Source organism: Phasianus colchicus, chromosome 6 (assembly GCF_987193195.1).
Source record: "Phasianus colchicus chromosome 6, bPhaCol1.hap1.1, whole genome shotgun sequence".
In the NCBI taxonomy this organism is placed as follows: domain Eukaryota; kingdom Metazoa; phylum Chordata; class Aves; order Galliformes; family Phasianidae; genus Phasianus; species Phasianus colchicus.
Genome location: NC_143441.1, coordinates 30,738,071 through 30,760,736, shown reverse-complemented (window position 1 = coordinate 30,760,736; position 22,666 = coordinate 30,738,071). Strand labels below are relative to the sequence as shown.

The 22,666-nt window shown below is 38.5% G+C and overlaps 2 protein-coding genes across 2 annotated transcripts; one reads left to right on the top strand and one right to left on the bottom strand.

Annotated features, from left to right (window-relative positions):
* Positions 1-1,118: 1,118 nt before the first annotated feature.
* Positions 1,119-7,701, top strand: LOC116243223 (uncharacterized). The gene is made up of 3 exons (XM_090142137.1): positions 1,119-1,144; positions 5,477-6,232; positions 7,611-7,701. The coding sequence occupies exons 1-3, from the start codon at positions 1,119-1,121 to the stop codon at positions 7,699-7,701; spliced, it is 873 nt and encodes a 290-aa protein (XP_089998263.1).
* Positions 7,452-16,547, bottom strand: SAMD9L (sterile alpha motif domain containing 9 like). The gene is made up of 3 exons (XM_031614386.2): positions 16,420-16,547; positions 16,130-16,229; positions 7,452-14,213 (listed from the first exon to the last, which is right to left on the bottom strand). The coding sequence occupies exon 3, from the start codon at positions 14,210-14,212 to the stop codon at positions 9,461-9,463; it is 4,752 nt and encodes a 1,583-aa protein (XP_031470246.2). The 5' UTR covers position 14,213; positions 16,130-16,229; positions 16,420-16,547; the 3' UTR covers positions 7,452-9,460.
* Positions 16,548-22,666: the final 6,119 nt, after the last annotated feature.

Here is a 22,666-nt window from a genome sequence, read left to right as displayed (position 1 = left end):
TTGGGAGGGCATTGAACAAAATTCCTTGAGACTGTAATGTGCTTTGTTGGGCTTTTTGTTTATTTTATCCTTGCTTTCTGTCAGAAGAAAAAATGATTAGCATGGGCTGCAAGCAGTCTTAATGCCTCCAAGAGTCAATTATATCGAATTAATTTCAATTCTATGAAAAGAAGCTTATATTTATATAGACCTCCATTTTTCCTTTTCAGGCATTTAAAAGAATGAGAAGAAATTACATAAATTTTGATAAACTGGTTAAGAACACTGGTGGCATATTTATAATGAAAATCAAATTCTATAGAAAGACAACGCTCATTGTTTAGAGTTTTGTCACAACCAGCCATTCAGATGAGTGCATCCCATGGCAAGCTTATATGGTTCTTAAAACCTGAGGGTGGGAATCTCAGATAATCTCTTGGTCAAGTTCATAGGAAGCTTTCATATGATGCAAACCACTTCATAAAAAAATAACACTGCAAAGATATCTGTCTCAGTGGGCATTCCAATAGCATACTTCAGACATTCATTGCATAGCTGACATCACTCTCACTGATACTCATTCTCTAATATTAATTTCACTGGATATATTCTTTGGGATATAAAAAGTAAAATATAGCTAATAAATGGCTTTTCCTACACTATCATCTTCTCTATGTCACCTTTGTTTCCCCTTCTCACTAACTAAACCACATTGAAACTTTTATTCCCCCTCTGCACAGAAATTTTTCTCTGCCCTATTAAGGATTAGTCAGAAAGCAATAGTAAAAATATATCTGCCATATTGTTTTTGTCCTCATGTGACCCTAACAGTGAGGTTAAGGAGATGTAATTGGCCCTATGGGGCATCCAAATGTTTACAGTATAGTTATCAACGCTTTTCTCAGAGTGACTTAATGTACTGCAGAATTTCATATTTTAATATTATTCAAAAAAAGCCTTACAGAAATGTGCACTGGAAAACCTGTGCAAAGATTAGGAATGGTCAAACATTATAATATCGGGAGATAATTAATTCAAATTTTAGTACATGGGAACACATGGACAGAGAAATTTAATTGTATTTCTCAGTCTCTTTTTTTTTGTGTGCATTCCCTCTTTTGAGTCTGCCCTGATTCATAATGAGAGCCAACAATGCCAAACGAAAGTGAGTGAGGCTATGAACAAAATAAGCCTCTGGATAGGCAACCTCACATCCATTGACACCTATCTCAGGACACACAAGGGTCCAGCTACACAGTGAGTGCTGGGAGACAGAGGTAAGGATCCACAGATCTACACAGTGCTTCAGCTAAACCTTTGAGTCTCCATGAGTAGTTCTAGTTGGAGAATATTGCAAGCCTACAACATCGGTAGGCATTTTCCATTTATTATCTTCCTGTTGCAATAATCTTACTTAGCCTAAAACTCTGTACGTCAATTGATTTTACACCTCTGTACACTTATTGATTGTACAGCAAGCAAGGGATTTAAAATCAGCCCCTGGAGTGTTCTGCACACTTAAAATGAATTTAATCAATTGTTGCAAAACAATCTCATTTTAGTGTGCTTCTCAGTATCTGATACATCAATATTTTCTTATCATGGCTTCTTAACAGTTTCTAGATATGCTTCTTCAGCAGAGTTAGATGCATGTAACTTCAGCTATGTCAATTACTTTTACTGTATTGTGGGTGTGTAGCAAAATGCATCTCTAGTGTTTTGTGTGGTGTCTTTAGTAAGGTGCCAGCTTTCCTGTCAAATGCAGAAATCTAGAGGGAACTGGTGAAGGGAAACCACATGGAACACTCTAGTGAAAGAGTGAAGATTGGAAGCCCTCCATAATATATAAGCATTAGTAATTATATTACAAAAAGAAACTCCATAAATAGCATATGGTAATATGCTGAACTAACTGATCATCATCAATTAAAATGTGCACTTGTACTTGTTAAATGCACCCATACAATGAGACAGATTGCTTGCCAGGTGCTTTTGCTTTCTTCTTTTCTAAAAATCTCTGTGAAACAGCAGAGATAAATCCACGCCTTGATCACCACACTAACTGCTGAATGACACAAGCCATTGCAACTGCAATATCTGGTGCAGAGCTCATGTTATATTCTTCAAGCCTTAGCTAAAAAGAGTTTGCAATAGACAACTGATAGAGAAGCTGGAGTCTCTCAAAGGTTTACCTCTCTCAGGGGTCCAGTGGACTGTAGCTTCCATGTCTGACCTCAAGAAATACCTTTCTGTGGTGTCTGTCAGGTTACCAAGGATGTGCTGCCATTTCAACCCCTGTCAACCCACAGAATGGATACAGGCAAGAAGGGCATCTCTTTCACAGGCTAAAAGAGCTCAGTGTATATATCTTGCTAGAAGCTGATGCAAGCAGTTCCTGGAATGGTGAGACAGCTCATCTGTAATTTGCTTTTTCTTTAGTCCCACAGCTGCAACAGCAGTGGGCAGTGGAGCCAGATGAGTGTAAAGAGAATTTGCTAAAGGCTGGCCAGGAAGCCAAGCCACAGGCAGAGACACTGGTACATAAAATACATTCCAGTGGTTGGCATCTGGGCCCTGCAGCTGCCAAGCACACCCAGTGTGTGGCCATGGGTGTTGGCTTCAATACTAGAACATTTTGAGGAGGAGGCCAACAACCAGTAACCAGAGAAGGCAGCGCCAAGTTACCACAGAAATTACATTCAAGTGCCAATTTGCTTGCTATTTCAAACGACAAAATTTTATCTCCTAAGTATTGTTTTGAACATACCCCTGTGACAGTTAACAGAAATACGCTGATATTTGCTAGCGAGAGGAGGGTAAAAGCCTTATATAAGTGAAATTATGTTTCTTAGGGCACTGGTTAACAAAACAAAACCATACCCATTATCCTTCTCCTTAATTAATGTACATGTTTCCTTAGAGACCACAGCTCTGTTGGGGGACACAAGTCTGATGTATTTCTTTCCAAGAGACAGCACAGGGAGAGTTTTATAAAACAAAGATAGAGGTAAAATGAAAGATATGCAACAAGGCTGAGTAAGTTTCAGCTCCAAAGGCAGGTTTTATATGCTACTAATACATGAGCAGGTCAGAGTATCATGTAAAAAAAGAAAGGCTATATTAAACCTCTAGAACATAACAACAGGGATCACATGGCTTAGAGTATTTTATATCTGAAGAGATGTATGCTACAGAGTCACAAACTGTCTTCAACTGTGTATCCATTTCTTTTTGTTGGATACCATGTCACAAGAGGCAACTGCACTTCTGTTAGGAGTAGGTAGGGTCAACGTATATGCAGAATCTCTGCCTTCCTTCTGGGATAGTTATCTTTGAAAAACAAAAGGCCTGAGGTACGGAAAACACTTGAGTCACATATGAGAAAAACACCAGTTAATTTACCCATTGGAACACATGTAAATCAGCCAAAGGGATTATTGTTTTAAACACAGCATTCATTTCCTTTGAACAGTTCTTGAGTGCACTGCTCCTGCACAGTTTTGCAGTCTCTTTTTCCCCAAACCCCAAAGCAGTTCTGGAGTGCAGTGCTTCTCTGAAGCAGAGCTTTCTAAAAATTTTATAGCAAGATCCCATCTCAATGTCTCTCACAGACCTCCCACCAAATCTTCTCACTTCCTACCATCTGCAAATTCAGTAAAAAATCTGAACATGAATCAATGGTTTTCTCTGGCTCAGTAATCATTCTCAATAATGATTTTGTCATTGAAACTTCAGCACTGGTTCTGCTGAAGATTTACAGGCCAGAATGGAATCCAGCATTCTGGCCATTAATTATCTTTTCTGGCCATTAATTATCTTAGCTTTAGTGCTAACAAAAAAAAAAAAAAAAAAACAAACAAACAAACAAAAAACCTAGCCTAGCAAAGCCACTGAACTACTGAATTAAGCAGATGTAACTTTACAACTTCTTGGGATTTAATTGAGAAAGACAACATAGACATAACCATTTGAAGTACATATATATATATATATATATATCATATATCCTGCTTGCATTGCACATGATCTTGACTAAATAAAAACAAAACAATCAACCTCATATTGGACCAGAAATTTGCCAACACATCTCAGCAATCTACTCATAATTTTATTTTGAGATCCTAGTTTTTAAATGCCTATCTCATTCAAGATTATAAATTAGTGGTGAACTCCTCAGCAGTTGACACTGAAAGATGTACTAGTCATCTTAGATGACAGGAATGTTTCCTTAACACAGTAGCAAAGTGAAAAGCAACTACCTTAAATCTTAGCTTAACTCAGTAAATATTTTTTTTGAGTCTGAAGATGATCACTGCATACTAAGTGTTTCATCTTAATTTGTTTGTTATAAACAAGTTCACTTCAATATTAAAAAAACACTGTTTATCACAGAAAACCTGTGAATTACAATGGTAATGAGATGTTCTTCCTTTCCCTTCACTTTCCCTTTCCTGATCTCTTCCCTCAACTTGCCTTATGAGCTCACTGCAGATCTTAAGTTCTTGACATTTCATTTCATTCTCAAGAAGGGTATTTCTCTTTGCTATTGTGCTCATTTTGGTTCTCATGATACTTACCTTTTCATGATGATTGCAGGCTGAAGAAATTTAACAACAAATATCAGCTGTATTTTCTTGATCTGACGTAGAAACCACACTTGCAAGGTTTGTTACAAATAGCTTAAACAGGCTTGACTTTAAAACTTCATTTTGTTTCTCCTTTTAACAACATTCTCATTCCTGCCTTTTCTTTGTCTCTCTTGGCCTTTTGGGAGAGCATATCCATGTATCAACATGTAGCTCCCAAATGATCCCTGTGGCCACTCTGATCATCATTATCCTGAAGATTCCCACAGGCTGATCCCTGTGGAAGTTTTACCAAGTATCTCAGCTGTTGGGATCTCATGTTCCACTCATCAGTGTCTCAGGAGGTGGTAATTCATTTGCATTATTGACAGTGTCTGAGGTATTCTCTGTAAATCTTTGCATGTTTTGTCTCCTTGCAGCACACACTTCTCATCACACACAAAGTGAATCCACTTTGATTGAATTTATAAAGTCAGCATGTGCTCTTATTCTCATTTTCCTAAGCTAAAAAACTTAAAACACAGGTGTTACCACTGAAGAGTGTTGGAAACTAGCAAGAGGATAGGTCTTCCTTTTTCCCTTCTTTCTCATTCCTCCTCATTATTACCATTATTAATTCATAACTCTTATTGCATTTCTTGCTGCTGTAGCTTGCTAGCCTTCTCTTCCACCCCTGCTGCGAAGCCAGGCCTCTCCCGTGGCAGCCATAGCTGCACAGAACGTAGCACTACAGCCTGGCTCAGCCTCTGTTCAGACACAGCATCCAAAGTGCAGGCTCTGCAAGAACCAGTAGAGCCCTTTAGGAAAGAGCAAGTTTTTCATCTGGTGCTTTTAAGCAAAAGCAAAGAACACGCGAATGCGCATGAAGAGGAAGTCAGAAGTCGTCTTGTGACATGTTACACAAACTGAAGGCTTGTGGTTCCAGTAGGCAAAAGGAAACTGAAAAACCTTTCTGCAGCGCGGAGCCCCCAGAATTCCTGCAGTAAGGCCTCGTGGTGGCCAGCACTCCCCTCACTGTATGATGGCTGTGCTTCCAGATCAACCCCAAGTAACAGACTCCCGGTGCTGCAGGCACCCCTCAGCACGGGCAAGGCCCCTAGCAGAGCCCAGCCCTGCTCCTGCCACACCTGGGACCCCAGGAGAGGAAGCACAACTTTTTTCGCTCTGGATGCATCAATATTTCCCTGGTTGCCTTCCGGACCAGGCTCTGCAGAAGCACCCCGGCGTGGCTCTGTGCTGGGTACAACGGCGTTTGCAGCTGAAGGCTGCTCCCCGCGGCCGCTCCCCAGTCCCGTCTGGGCGGCAGCTTCCCGCTGCCCTCACGCGGAGGAGAGCTCCCTGCTGCGGAACAGCTGCGGGAACCGAACCGCCCGGCTCCCCTCGGCCTGCTGGCGGCAGCCGCGCTTCCCCTCGCTCTCGGGCGGTCCCACGGGCTGCGCAGAGCCACAGCACCGCCTGCTGCCCGCCGGCGGCCCCGAGCCTGCCGTTTCGTGTCCTGTTCCCAAAGTTCGTGTCCTGTTCCTGTTTTGTTTTTGTAAACCAGTCACCGCACACACCCAAAGCCCCCAGCCCGTCTCTCTTCGAGGACCAGTAGCGATTGCATGTGCTGCGACTGCTGGCAGGAGCCCGCTCAGCCCTCTAACTCAGGCCTTCTGCCCACTAATGCTGTAGGTAAGCGCAGCTCTCATTTATAATAGGATTTGTTCTCCCTTATTTTCTTGTCCCACAGATATTTTAGTTTATTTCAACCTTAAGTTTTTAGGTCTCACACATTTTTTATTTTATTTTATTTTTTTTCCTGTAGAAGGCCTTGTGCCAAACAGGCTTGTGTTGAAATAAAACCTGTGATTGTTTAGTGATGGGACTATGGCATCAGCAGGAGCTGGCTGCACTGAGAGGACAGAATCATTTTGTACTTCTTCTCCTGCAGTCCCAACCATGGCAGGAGTGAGGCTGGGCTCCTCCAGAAATGCACAGTCCTCCAAGGCAGCTTGGGTGCAGTGGGGCCTTGGCTCCTCCAGCAGCTGGACCACACAATGGAGATTGCTGCTGAGGTAGCATTGCCATTTGTGAAAGCTAAACAGCATCCTGGGTGTCCCTCACTGTCCTTACACGCCTGGCCTTGGCTTCTGTACAGCCATGCTGAGTTGAGCTCTTTCCTCCAGGTTTGTAGCCTCAGCACTGATAGCTTAGACTTGGCGTGTGGTAGTCCGGACTTGCAGCTTCTGGGACTGCCATCTGCATAGGCATGGATATAAAAATCCAAGTTTGCATAAGCCCATATATAAATGACAGTCTTTTCGGGCTTTGCAAACAAATTCATGCCGTTGTATTTCCCTTCACCTCCACCTTTTCTTTCCTGTCAGAGTAAAAAATGTCTTAAACTCCTCCAAAGAATCCAGAGCATGCTGGAAAAAGCTGGAAGAGTTATTTACCCTGGGCACTACAGCATATTTCTTTCTTAACCTAAATCTTGGAAGCTACTGAGCTCTTAGACTTTAATTAATACAAAATAAATCTGAGGCAGATATTTGGCATGGGAGAGTTTAGTTTTTAAATGTAGTGATTAACAAAGTTATAAACCATCTTACAAAGTAATGGAAAATAGGAAATGCTTGTAAAGAGCAATTCTGTTGATCTTTGCATATGATATATATTATCAAATATACTTCCTCACTGCACGGTTAAGGATGTTATCAAATACCTGTATTTATTAATGAGCTACTACTGATAAAAATACAATTTTATAAGAAACAGACTGGTGTATAAAAGTAATAAAATCTGCTTTTGTACACTCACATAGGCATGTAGTGTGCCTAGCACGTAATCCACTATGCCAGAACAAAAGGGTTATTAGTAAATGGGCACATTACAGGCAAAACAGTCTCAAACTGGGCAATTTAACTTTATTTATTGCCAACTTAAAAATAGGACTGTTGACAAACCAAAAAGACAGTTAAGCAAACTTAGAACTGTTTGTGTGTTTGTGTTGAAAGGGAGCTTAAAGATCATCATTGGGAAATGCATTTTTTTCCTTTTCTTCAGGCTGAACTTCAGTCCAGCACCTCTTTATGCGTCCAGCTTTGTCTTCACGAGGTGTCATACTCAGTCCTTCCCAGTGCTTCTAGAAATGTGAATAGAAGCAAAGGAAGTTGGTATCTGCGTGTAGTGTTTTCTTTTTGCTGCTTGTCCTTCTTATCATTTTCGTCATCTTTTCCACTTCTCCTTCTTCCTGATTTATTTCCTGTATGTCTATCTGAGTTATGCTTCAGCCCCTCAGAGGTGTCCCAGCCTCAGCCTGCATCTCTCATTTCCAGCAATGCATCTCCAGCCATGCCCCAGTGATTTTCCCTTTCATGTGTCACTCTTCCATGTCTCCTCCATTTAAGCTGCCCCGCAGCTACTGCTCTTTTCAAACATTACTTAAACTTGCAATTCTTATGAAACGTGACTGAGGTGAAGACTGAAGTCTCCAGTTGCTCTGAAGAAGACAAGGCAAATTATTTGCTGTAAATCTTTATTTGGAAGAGTAAATAGACAATATTAAATTGTACCGTGACCTCCTAAGAACTAATTAGAACAAATTATGAATTACTATTCAACTTGATCCTATAGCATCCCACCTGAAATAAAAGTATACCATTAGAAACAAAATGCATACATGATAAAACAGTGTGCAGTCAGAGGGAAATGGTTACTGCAATAGAAAGTTGCCAAAATAAATATATTTTGACTAAGGAGCAGTCTGCGTTATATAGTAAACCTACTTTTCCACATTTGCAACTGAAAGAGTTGCATTACAGCAGGATGGCATAATACTTTATTCTTTTTCTTTTTGTCAGTAATTTTTCCCAGCCTTCTTCTGAGAAGTCATTTATTTTTGCTTGCCTCCTTGCCTGAGATAAGGTGCAAAGAGAACCTGCAGGCTGATAAAAGATCTATCCTGCAGACCTTTCTCAAGAAGTTAATTGCATCGAACTGCTCCAGTTTTCATGAACTGCATATAGTGAAAAAATGCTACATTTTGCACCCTGCCTCCTCCCTGCTGGGTAGCAGTAACTTCATGTTTCTGGTGTTTCACATCAGTATACTTTATTGTTTTTGGAACGATGATTGTGTCCAAACAAAGCAGGTAGGTTTACACACATGAGGAAGCCAATGCAGTCAATGATAATTTAAAGTATTTAAATTTAATATTTTTTGCAATAAGTGAGCTTGAAGGAACTAATGAAATTTTGTAATGAAAAGAAAGTCCAAAATGTATCTTTTTATTTTTTAAAAAGCAGTAGCAGACCCACCACAAAAGAATAAAATATATTTAAATTGGCTTCAAACGGGTTTGTTTTTACTATGGAGCGGGAAGTAGCTGCATCTTTAACAGTCATAGATTTTGTAATGCCCTGAGGAAGTAAAAGTGCTTCTGTCATCTCACAAGGATATTAGTAAAGGCTTGTAAACAAATGCATGACATTATTCAAACGTGTATAATGAGAAAAGCAAAAAAAAAACAAACCAACAACACCTTTACAAACACCTGCTTTGAAACTAAAATAACTATATTATAAAATAGCTATAATATTCCTCTTGTGTTGAGATTTCACCAGGTACAAAGGAGCATCAGGAAATGTTACATGGTGTATGTTTTATGGAATATATTCCTTCTTCTTACATTATACAAAAGTATGAGAATAGTGGTGAAGCATCCTCCCCTAGAAGTAATAGCAAAAAAGCCAACAAAGCAGGCTTGTTAAGATTCATGGCATTTAAATTCCATCACATTTTCTAAATATTATGTTTTTGTTTTCTAAATATTTGTTTGTAATATTTGTAATTTGTTTATTCGTATATATATAATATATATAATTTATATGAAAATGCAGCTCTTATTGTTTTAATTATAGACTTTGTATGTTGTATGCCAGGAGACCAGCAATAGAAAAACCGAGGTAAAAAGACACTCTTTGTATGTTTGGGTCATTTTTCAGTAGGCATGAAAGAGCGGGCTGTACTGGTATCCTAAAGGGTTCATTGCTGCCATAGTTCACATAGATAACTGTACCCTCAGCTATCCCATCTAAAGGAAGCAAAAGATCATTAACAGCCTTTTCCTTCCAGATATTTCCTTTCTGCCAGAGGGAATTCAGTTTTTGTTCTGGAAGTGAGCTAAAAAGCTGGTCTATCTTTCGTTTGTGAACAAATCTGTTCAGACCACTGCCTTTTGCAAGATAGAAATGAGCCAGAGATTGCTTGGAATGATGCACAGTTCCATAGAGCTTTTTGAAAGATTCACTTAGGCGCATAAGATAATATTCCATCTTCCTGGAATCTTCATTTAGCTGTTTTCTATTTTCAGGCCAGAACAACAAGGAGGCAAGAAAGAAAGGCTCTACACAGTATGAATTTGGTTCCACTCTGTCCAGAATACTTAGAAGTTGAATTCTTAGCTTTTTAAAATGCTGTAACTCAGTGGATTTAGGATTAATGCAGTTCAGAACAACATTTGCCAAAATAAAATTCTGTTTTTCTTTTAGTGTTGCTTGTGAATTCTCATCACACAAAAATGCATATGCACGTACTATGTTTTCTATTTCTCTGTCATCATTTCTGTCATTTTTGAGAAGGTATGCCAAAAGTCCAGAAAACGAGTCTGCTTTGGAAGCCTCCACCATCTTTCTGAATGCTTCTATTTTCTGAGTCAAGGGCCACCTTAAGAACTGTTGACTTCTCAGTTGGTCAGTGTTCCAATCACAAAATATTTTTGTGTATTTGGTAAAGCATTCTTGAACCTTCTTGTATATGTTTGCTTCTGTAATTTCTCTTTCATTCATCTGTGTTTTGAAAAACACAAAGTAGTCTTCAAAAAAATCAAATGCCCTTTTCATATGTGATTGCAAATTATTTATAAAGCTGGAATAACGCTTAAGTGCTGCAAACATTTCACTCTCTATGTTTAAGCCACTAATTTCTGATAGATGCTTTATCATGTTTTCTCTACACTGCAAGACTTCCTTGTTGATAAAAGGAACAAGCATAAGGACATCAATAATATGAAGACCAGTTTCTATCTCTCCCAGATAACCAGAAGTATTGTAACTTTGAAACTTTCTTTTAAGCTTTTGACGCTGGGAACGTACATTGTCTTCATTTTCAGCTTGCTGCTGAGATAGTCTGAAAGCTTGTGAAGCACTGTGAGCGAGATCTAGCAGATGTTCCAGTTCCTCAGCTGTTAAACTTGCACTCTTTATTTTGTGGTCTATCCGGTACCTTAGCTGACTTTTAAAGACTCGACCTAGTGTATCTGATATGTATGAATTGTGTGGTGCTCGCCGCTTGGCTTCTTTGGCCCAGAGTAAAGCTAAGTCAAAATTTTTTTCTTTGATGTAAAAGTGTCTTGCTAAGACTTGGCAAATGAGAGCATTTTCCTTAAATCTATTGGAAGCTTGTCTTAACACACATTCCACCGTAACAGACTTCTCTTCTATTTGAATGGCTTCAATTAAAGGGGAAAACAACGTATCTAACTCATCGCCATGTTCTTTGCGCTGTCTAGTAATCAGCAAGGTTTGTATGTCACAAATAAGTTTGTCTTTCTTTAATGAAGACTCATAAAATAAATAAAATAAATCCTCATTCAATAACTGCAATATAATTTCACTTTTAGACAAGTTATAGGTTAGCTTAAATTCTGTTAGGCAGGCCCATGCTATCAATGGGTGAACAATACGTAGACCTCGGTATCTTGTGTTTTCCTGTATCTGAACATACATTAGAATATTAGAACAAATTCCCATTTTTTCTATCAGTCTGTCTTTGTTGCCAGTCTCTCGAGACTTAATTCTCAAGAATTCTTCACACAGTGATATTGGAAGTGCAGATGTTCCTACGTAAGAGTTCAACAGTGTTAGATAGTAAACAAGTTGTGCTGGTTTAGAGTCTATATTCAAGTTATGCAAGGTTTTTTTTACCACTTTTTCTATGTACTTTGGATCAAAGTTTTTCTTCATAATCATAAACGAATAGAAATTGTCAGGATTTTTATGCATCTTTTCAATATCCTTTAGTTTCTGATCAAAGGCTCTCTGCTCTTTTTCAGAAAGAACCTGTTTCAAAGAAATGCTATTCAAGGGGTTGATTGTGGAACTTTCATCAGGATTCTGAGATCTCATACAGTTTAGAATGATCACTAAAGGATTTACATATGGAATGCATTTTTCTGTTATAGCTTCCTCGATTTCTTTTTGCAGAAGATAGACGTTTTCTTGATCTTCAAAATCATCCACAAGAAGTAACACTGGTAAATAGCCACTGTTGTTGTTTGCTCCATAGGTGACTAAAGTTGTCAGCTGCGTTCCAAAGTCACCTGTTTTGTTTTTCAGAACGGCACATCTGAATTGCTTTCGGAGGTTCCATAGGATATGCATAGCTAATGTTGTCCCACCGCAGCCAGGATGGTGGTAAAGGTTGACAGTTTCTACAGGTGACTGATTAGCACAGTTTGAGAAAGACACAATTAGATTTTCAAGGTTTTCGTAACGATCCCTTTTGATAAAAACTGATGTATAATTTTCAGAAGAAAAATAAAAATTCCACCATGACACTTTACCACCTCGATAAAAATCTTTTTCCTTCTTTTCCACAAATTTTTTAAATTGTTCTTCATCCTTCTCTATCTCCGTGTCCTTGCATTCATTTTCACATAGGATTTCCAATGCTTCTACAAAATCTTCTTCCTTTTTTAGGACAGTGGTAGAACCACCAACAGATGGCAGAAGTCTTTTGGAAGACTTTGTCATTGATTTTGCTCTTGTGATAGTACCATTTACCATCTCCAGGGTTAAATTAGAAACACATTTGTTTGAAAGTTCTTCCTCTTTAATACCTCTAGCATGAAGAAGGTCTTTCCACCGCTGGTATGTACCTGTTCCAATGCAAATGCAGACCATGTCTTCTAGTCCCTTTAATTCTTGGTAAAATGTAACAAACGTCTCAGTAAAGGGATCCAATGGATTTTCCACTCGGGAAAGCAAAAGAAACACTACTAAAAATTTTCCACTCTGCTTTACATCCTTGTGTGAAAGAAATGAAATCATTTTTCTGACTTCAGCAGCCCTATCTCGTTGCCACAGTGTGGGATCTAATGGTAGTTCTTTATTGCCTTTTAAGTCTGATCCACCATTGCAGAAAATCCAGTTGGTCTCCTGATGCAGTTTCAGCTTTTCAGCTTGTTCAGCAACTGAACCCACCTTGTTTTCATAATGATATGGGAAGTGAATTTTGGCATTTAGATTTTTTTGATAAGTCTTAAGTACACCATTCATTTCTGATTCAAAATCAAAGTCAAGGATGGCAAACCATTTTATTTCCTGTAAAAAGTCTAAGTGTGATGTTTGACTTGGAAGGCATTTGTTTGTTACCAAAATGTAGTAGTCATAATAAGAATCATCTAGCATGTCTCTGTTACCAGTGAGCAGACTGACTAGCTTTGGTCCTTCATGTGTTGTCTTCTTTTGCTTTAAGTTATATTCTTCTTCTGCTCTTTTACGAGAGTCTGCTAATGATGTCAAAGTACATGTAAATGTTCTAAATTCTTTTGTAGCTTCAATATTTTTAGAACTAGCTCCATCCCGGATGAAGACAGCTTTTCTCCAACCCTTGTTTTTAAAATCATATATGTTAGTAGAGAAGTATTTTGTACCACATATGGAGTATTGGGGAACCACATCTATTTCAATGACGAACATATCTGATGGAGTTCCATTTGGTAATAACACTTCCACAAATCTGGGCTCTCTAATGCAAGCTTTTGCAGTTCTGACATATTCTCCAACAAAGTACTTTTCAATAAATTTATTAAAATGGTCAATGTAGACTTCTTTCTTGGTAACTTTTATTCCTTCAATTTCCCCATGTGGATTGTCACGCACTCCAAAATGAATAGTGCCATTTGTGCGAGAATTCATGCAGGCTGAAGCAAACCTAAAGACTTCATTGCTGAATTTCATCTTAACGTCCTCTTCTAGAGCATTCTCTGTGTTGGTAAGTAATTTGAATTCATGTGCTGGATCAATGAGATTGAGCGGCCCTGTTTCAGGAATGTTAAGAATATTATGCTGTGTGTATCGAGTACCGTCCCTGAAATTATCAAAGGGATGCGGCATACACATGTTTCTGGTTGGGTGCTGACTGCTTGATTGTGACTGCTCTGCTACGTTCTCATCAGCTGTCTTTACCTCTCTTTTGTTCTCCATAGGCTCCATTTCAGAATCCTGCAATATATTGGAGTTCAATGACCCATATTTCTTGCACTCCTTCTTTGCAATTTTACCATCCTCTTTTCCATCAAGACACTGTTCACTGCCTTCTTGTCCCATAGCCTGATCTGAACTTTCAGCCAGAATACCATGTTTTTTCAGGAAATGAATGATTTGAACAGCAGGTCCATGAGGTATGCTCATATCCACAAGATCTGCTTTAGTCAACAGTTTCAAAGTAGAACCAGTTACATCTTGGCTATACAAGATTTCTGCATATTTCTGGTCAATATTAACATCTTCAATTAAGAATTGTTTGACTTCTTCTTTTGTCCACTTTTCAATATGTTGATATAAATGTAACTTCTCTTTTTTCTCAGTGTTTGCATTTTCCATTCTTTAAGGAAAAAAAATCACAATGTTACTAATACTGATTTATAATAGCCTATTTACTGAACAACTCATATTTCCTAGCTGCTGTTCACCATTAGTTTCTTCATTTGTGTAATATGCCACATGGAATATAACAGTTCAGTTAGAAGACATCAGGGGAATGTGAAGTCAGCTCACATACAGTGCATTAACTGCTTCTAAGAGACTACTTTTTCTAATGGAACAATTTTATTTGAATCCTCTTTTCAAACTACTTCCATAGCTGACACTACATAAAAAATCACGACTGATGCCTGTTTGTCATCACTGGACACAATTTGGAGTCATTTAGTTCATCCGATATAAAACACACTCACAACTGGCTATCATAAAGCTTGCAGTTTGGTGGAGAAGCAAAATCAAATGCACACAGAGACTCAACCTTTTTTCATCCCTAGATGTGGTTAGGTACTTGATTTGTCTAAATAACACTGCTAAGAGACAGTAAGGTAGAAATAAACTGCTGTGATTATTCAACTCTTGCTATTGCAAATGAAAGGAAGATCTTTTCCATATTACCTTTTCAGTATGTTATGCATTCAAATAAGATTTCTCAAAAAAAATCAAGCAGGTAAGCAGCATTTGTAGAGATGGGTGACAAGTAGGAGAGCATCTTACAGTTCTCTGGTCTTAGTAGAAGTGGGCTTTTTGCATAAACTTTGTGGAAAGGAAGGGAAGGGAAGGGTTGGGTTTTTACTGAAAAGTGTCCAATTTTACTTTATACTTTCAATTATAAAATTATTGTTTTTTTTCTGAAGTATTTACTTTTTTTATGGAATTACAGTCAGTTACAGTCATTGCACTAGTGGTAATATTCCACTCCATATACCTTTCTTGTTGGTAGTGGATTGTTCTTAAGACACAATGACTTCTTAGATTCTTTTCCAGTAAAGAAATTTTATTTTCTACCATCCTAGCAAAATTTGTTCTTCAACCTATTATATGATTTCCTAAATTGTATACTTTAATAAGAAGCAGTAGTAAAGCTTTATTACAGCTTGTGCTGGAATATTATTGTTTTCATAGCTTTGGTCTCCTGATTTAACTAATGAAATGTCAGAGAAGAAGAAAAAGCAGGAAGCGGGCTGGGGAAACCTACAGTTGTCTTTGCTCTTAAGGGACTCTCCCCTTTGCTCTCTGGAAAAGAAGGAAAACTAGTTTCTAGTTCTTCAAAATGACATTGAATTTAGGAGTCCAGATGAAGATGAACTCAGTTTCTATGTCAAAATGAAACTTGCTATCATATACAGTAGGAACTCCACCCAGAGTGTCTGAAAGCTGAGAAATGAAACTGAAACCAAAGTACTTCTCCAGCTCGGAGACTGTATTTAGCCCAGCAGTGTTGTTGTGTCCAGCCATTGGTCCTTTACAATTATAAAAGTATGATTTTGAATTCCACCAAACTTAAACTTGGTAATGGAGGCACAGTGCACTCCTAACATTGAAGCAAATGGGTTTTTGTCCTTTTTAACAGTCACTCTATGTTTTAGAGTTTGGAATAACCCCTAATGAAAGAAAGCTCTAGAATGGGATACCTTCATTTCCTAGTTTTGATGCAGTGTTTCTAGATTTCGTGTTACTGGCTAGTTAATGATTCTGACTCACTAAAGCATTTTAAAGGCACCCTTTTCTAACACAGTGTCACTCTACCATATTACTGATGCAGAATACTTTCTTTGAGGACATTTTCCCTGGGATTAAGTCAGCGTAATATCCTAACAGCTAGCTTTCATGTGCAAAAATTTAACAGAAGATCTGAAAGAATTTATTTTAGTAGATTATAGATCATTTAATGTATAAAACAAATACATCAGAAACATTAAATGGTATCAGACTAAGCCATCAATTCCTCATAAGATATCCCAATATACATATACTTACTGTAACTTCTCTTCTGCAGTTTTCTTTCTATAGTTGTCCAGTAAGTGTATTTTGCTCAAGCAGGAAAGCACAATATCTAAACTTCGTTTGAATTACTCTTCTAAATTAAAGAACAAAAAACAAAACAAACAAAAAATTTAAAATCAGTTCATAAACTTCTAACAGACGTCTGAGGTCAGAAATAGAAGGAAGGAAAGAAAGAGCATAGATCAGTTGTTTCAGTGGCAAAAACACATCTCTGGAGAAGAGCGATATCAGTACTTCTTAAAGAATATTTTATTATTCCTTACCTTTTATTTACACGCTTCTAGTTTATCCTTCCATGGGTATGTCTGAGATGCTGCAGACTGGGCAAGTTAGAAGCAGGGTGTTGCAAGAAGCAGAAGGAAATAGGTGCAGGGTGTCTGGGAGGTTCAACTTATCTCCTCCCCTATTTACTTTCTCTTTTACAAAGCAGGATTGTTTCTCTATTTCTTCTGTTTTGGGAAACCACTGTAGTTCCTTTTGGAAATAAAGAATTCTCATCTGGGATGCCTTTATTAAAACACTTATACTGTACTGTCTTGAGCTATTATCCAGAAACCTGTGAAATTGCAAAACATGGAGTAATTTATTGATAATAAAAAGCTAATGAATATTTTGAATATATTCTTAAACAAGTAGAAAATTGGGATTAGGAGAATAGAAGGGAAATAATATACAAAATGATTTTGGGAAATGTGAATATTCTACATTATAGGTGCTTCTGAAGAATCAGTCATGGAATCACAGAATCACAGAATGGCCAGGGTTGGAAGGGACCTCAAGGATCATGAATCTCCAACCCCCCTGCCACATGCAGGGCCACCAACCTCCCCATTTAATGCTAGACCAGGCTGCCCAGGGCCCCATCCAATCTGGCCTTGAACACCTCCAGGGACGGGGCATCCACAGCCTCTCTGGGCAGCCTGTTCCAGCACCTCACCACTCTCGCTGTACAGAATTTCCCCCTGACGTCCAACCTAAACCTCCCCTCCCTCAACTTAAAACCATTTCCCCTCGTCCTGCAGTTATCAACCCTTTCAAAGAGTTGATTCCCCTCATGTTTGTAGGCTCCCTTTATGTATTGAAAGGCTGCAATGAGGTCACCCCACAGCCTTCTTTTCTCCAGGCTGAACAAGCCCAGCTCCCTCAGCCTGTCAAATTATCACATTAATTATCTGTAATTGGTATTCTTATTATGGTCTTGAAGTGTCCTGAGGTTTTTAGCATGCAGAAGTGAGTCTGGATACCTGCACTTTCTGTTGTGGTTACCTGAGTTGGGAGTGTGGTGCTTACAGATCTCCTTCAGTGCCCCTTCTAGCAAAGAATGGGTTCAGGGGAAGCAAATTTAAGAAAGCAAATAAAACATAAATCTAGTAGGATATTTAATCTTTTTTTTTTGTGAAACCAGTGTATCAGTCTGTCTTGATGGAAGTGGTTGAATTTTTTATGCTTCTCAAAGTGTTTGTTGAAGATTTTTGATGAAATTTTGCTTTTCCTGTACTTCATCCTTGATAACAGTTGTTCACAAACGTAACGCCAAGAAGTGATGACATGAATCATGCATGATCATGAGATGGTTGTTTCTCTCTGGTAATAGAGGGCTTATAAAAGTCTAGTAAAGAGATATGATTAAATTTTTAGGTGAATGTCTGCAACTCTATACATTGCATTTGAAAATTTGCAGATAATGTATTTATGTCAATTGAAAATGGAGATGCAAGTATAACAATGACAAAAAAAAAATTATGATCTTGAAACTTATTCTCAAATTCCTTTATCAAGACAGGAGGCTAAGCTGCATATTTTTTGCTTTTCAGGGGATTATGTTCAGCCAATAATCAAAATGCATGAAATTGTTTGCCATAACTTGAGCTTGCTGTAATTTGTTTCATTTTGAATGCTGATACGGTTTGAAAGATAATACAGATAAGTTGATTTTCACCTTGCAGACACAAGTTTATCTCATTTAAATCCACCAAATATCTGTGAGTCATTTTTAATCTTCATGCTCTAGCACAGATTTTTCTTTTGATTCCATAAATGCCTTAATTTCATTTTGGAAATTATAAATCTTTTTAGCATTTCACCCTTACTTATCCACCTCACTTCAGAAAAGTACATGATGCCCCCATTAATCATCATCCATACTTTTAAGGAACTCCTGGAATCGGCAATGAATAAATCCCCTGGGCTTTATGAAATTCACAGCTTTGATGATGATTTGCACAACATTATCCATTTTTGAAGCTTTCACACATAACTTTTCCTGATGTGCAATACAGTGATAGCTCACCAAACATGAGCTGCTGGTGGCAGTTGCCTTGTCTTCCTTTTTTTTTTTTATGTCTTTTTACCAACCGTTGCAGAGGTGCCATGTGTAGTTATACCGCACATTGACAAAGGTTAAAGAAAATTGCTTTAATGTACTTTTTACTGCTTTGTTCAAATCAAGAGATTTGGTTGGGTCTTTTAATAGCACCAAAGAAGCCATTTCTTCAATGACATTATGTTTGTTATTATTATGTGTTTCTAATGAAAATGGCAAGTTGAGTCTAACCTGTAGCATCAGTACTTTCGTCTATCACCAAAGCATAAAATTTGAAATTAGCATCTTTGCTCTCCAAAGTTCCTTTGGTTGTTTCCTGTTTCCTCAAGTTGCCTGTCTATAGTATGGTGAGACAATCTGATTTTAGAAAAATCCATTTTTTTTAGTCTGTATTCTTCTGCCACGCTTTCCATGCATTGCTTAATAAACTCACCATCAGAATATTGCTTTGATTTTTTTGCAGTCAGATTTACTACCACACAACTAACTTTTATAACAGAGTGCATTTAAGTTTGAACTTCTTTTAAAAAATTGTTAAGATGACGCTGTTTTTCAGTTCTACTATTTTGTCCTTCCTAAACATTCCTTGATACACATCAAATTTGGCAGCGTACAGTATCAAATTTTCAGCTTACGGTATCTTTTCAAAGTGTAATCTTTGAAAGCTGACATGATTTCCTTGCAGATTAAGCATAGTGTCATATTATTGGTCTTGACAAACAAGTCTTCTGACCCTTTTTTGTTGAACACTCTTCTTTCACCCACAATTTTTCTTTTTCGGGGTTCTGTTTTCTTTTGAGAAGCCAGTAGGTGAGTTGAAATATCACTATGGTAATCACTGTGTTTTATTCACCAAGGAGCACAAGTGCATGTAACACGTAACACACACATGGGGCAGGCGCAGGAGGTGAAGTTAGCACTGCCCTACACCTTCCTCACCTCTTGGTTTCAGCAAGACAGTGGGTGGTTTGGTTGTTGCTGTGAGATGGGTGTGTTCCCAGGGCTGCCATGAAGGCAGGGGATGGCCACAGGATGGGCTGCTTGTGGCCCATGGGCTGAGGGTTCGACGTGCCTGGTATCAACCATTTCCTCATAGTTCTTGGTTTATCAGCCTGCAGAACTGATGTTTGGAGTGCCACTCACCCCACGCTTTCTTAGCTGCATGCTCTACCTATGCTGGCAGGCAGAAGGAGAGTGGTGATGATCTGTGTGATTGAGCTCTGCAGTATTTTTGTATAGACACACACTGCTATGCCTTCGGCTTGTGCAAACGTGGCCTAATTAGCCAGTTTCAGTGCTGGCAGCAGTGCAGACAGGCAGCAAGGACCCTTGAGAGCTGACCCCAGCATATGTTCTCAGGCTGCCCTGAGGAGCATGGCCAGCACTGAACAGCTGGGCCTACCTTGTGTGCCTGGGGATCAGAGGGCTGGAGGAAGCCAAGCTACCAGGTGTGTTGAGAACAAACCTATCAAACTCTGAGAGCTAGGATCCAAGCTATTTGATCTATCAGAACTAGACATTTTCCTCCACTCTTTCTGTATAGTGTCCATTTTCCTAGGTCCTATTTATCTAACTTGAGTTTTCTGAGTAGGTCCTTCCTTTTCCTCCTCTTACTGAAGAGAAAAAAATAATCACAGTCTCTTTTTATTTCTGTTGAATTTTTCCTACATACTAAAAGACTTACTTTTATTGGTATCTTCCCACCAAGAAACAATTCTTAGTCTTCCCTGTCTGATCAAATTTTCTAAACCAGATGATTTAGAATTCTCATTTATATTGTTTCTCAAAGTCTTACTTCATTTGGCTGTATATTTCAGGCAGATCTGAAAAGAATGTTGAACGGAATCTAGTTTTCTAACTGTCCTGGCCTGATGTTTAGAATAGTGACCTACAATATGTGAATATACTTGTAATAATGGATATTTCTATATAAAACATGGATGGGACCAAACATAACAGGCTTAATGGACTTGGAAAATGCTTCAAAGACAGATTTAGAATTGAGTATGGTTTGAAAAATACCAAAGGCCAGCAAGGTGAAGTTGAAGAGGAAAGTGGAGTTGTAAAGAAGATACACAGATGACTCCCAACACAGTTCTGTTGTTTTCTCAGGTGAGCTTTTGTGTTGCCTTAGCAAAACAACTTTATTCATTTCTTATGAAGAAGAAAAAAAGCAGTACAGAAGGTAATTTTTAGAACTGCATATTGTGATGAAAATCTGTGTTGACATTACAAAATACTTTTCTAAACATGATTTTGTTTTTGGTCAGAGTGTGCTGTTGCATGAGGTGTGCTAGTTTAGAAGGCCTGCCCTAATATCTCTGCATTCAGGTCTGTATGAATTTTCAGACCCAGTGTGACCAATAGCTTTGTCCTTTGCCCTGGAATGCAGAAATAGCCTGGAGAGATGTATGTGTGTTATCTTTTTAGGTGGAGCAGGATTTCCATCAACATGCTGGTGTTTGCATTGCATGTGTAACTGAACCCTGATGTAAACTTTGTCTTGCACGGGATCCTTAGATGTTTAATCTTTTATTTGTCTTCTAGGCTCCTTCTCTATTGTTTATATACCACAGATTCCAATGCAAGAATGATCTTTTTTTTATAGTTATTATTTTGGTTTTCTTCTTAATTGTCTTAGGGCAAGCACAGGAAGAATTCCCCTTTCCATCCCAAGGGTGCATCAGTTGTGTTCCTTATGATGTGATCCTCTCGTATCAGTTGGCAAAGCATTCAGAAACGTTTGCTGCGGTTCTTTTCTCTCTAGAAAAGCTTTGAAGACCCACAGAAAGGAAGTGAGGGAGAAGGGCTTCTGCTCTGCAGGAACATATGCACAGCAGATTTATTTAAGAACAACCTGTTGAAGAAACATTTTGTATAGCCTGTCATGGACTTAAAATTTTCAGCCTACGTTAAAAATTGCAGCCTGCACTTGGATGTTTTTAATCATTGTGCATGAACAGTATTCTGCATTTTTTTTTTCATTTTTAAATAAAGAATTCAATGACATTCTAATACAGTGGCATTATAAAAAAAAGTTTGGTTTGCTGCAAAAATATTCTCATTACAGCCATTTATTTACATAGGAAATAGCTGTTATAAGTTAGGAAATCTCTTATAGGAGGCAGAAGAATGAGTGCCCAGTTACACACTGTATTACCTCAAATGCAGAAGTCACCTGGAACATGTCCAATTTCCACATCTTTCAGAACAAGTTAGTGTTTACTGGTATTATTTCCCTTTCCTTTCTCCTGCTCTCTGTCGCAAGCAGTTACCCAGAACATCCTGCCATCTCCTGTGGGGAACCATTGCCATCTAGCTCCCAGAAAGCTGTATGATAAAGATGTGTCTATAGCAGTGTGGTGACAGATTTCCAAAAGAATTATGCTGAAATATGATAGCCTTTCATTGCAGTAAGGCAAAAAAGAAGAAAGAAAAGCTACAGAAAATAAATTTTTAAAAGCACCTTTTTACCCACTATTACAAAGCAATAGCCTCTTCCTATTCATGGTGCAGGTGATAATTACTTACCATGCCTTGGTTAAGGGACTGTAAGCACGTACACAGTACTGTGCTTGTATTTTGTCTTCATATTAGTGTAGCTGAACAAATGAGTCCTCTTTTTTTGTCAAGGGAGTGGTTAATGAAAGTATGCAGACTATTAACATTAACATGAAGTCATTTTGTTATAACTGCTTGTGTCATTTTTGCTGAGAACTACCTTTGCTCCCCACCATCTCCCTGTCCACGCTCACAGAGACACTGTACAGTTGAGGCTGGAGGGTACCTCTGCTCAGATAGAGACTGTATCCAGTTGAGTTTCAAATATCTCCAGGGATGGAGAAGTATCAATGGAATTTAAAACATTTCCATAGCCTCCCTGGGCAGCTGGTTCATGTGTGTAGACCTTGTCCTGTCATTGTGCACCACAGACAAGTGCCCAACTCTGTTGTCTCTATGCTCCCACTGGATACTTATGAGCACTGATAATATCCCCTCTAGCTTTCTCTTCTCCAGGTTGAACAGTCCCAGCTCTCTCCTCATCAGATGCTTCTTCTTTGTGTCCTTTGCTGAATTGGCTCCATGATGTCCATGTTAGACTTGTACTGGGGAGCTCAGAACTGGGCCCAGCATTCCAGGTGTGAATCAACAGTGCTGGCTAGAAGGGAAGTGTCACCTCCTTTGAT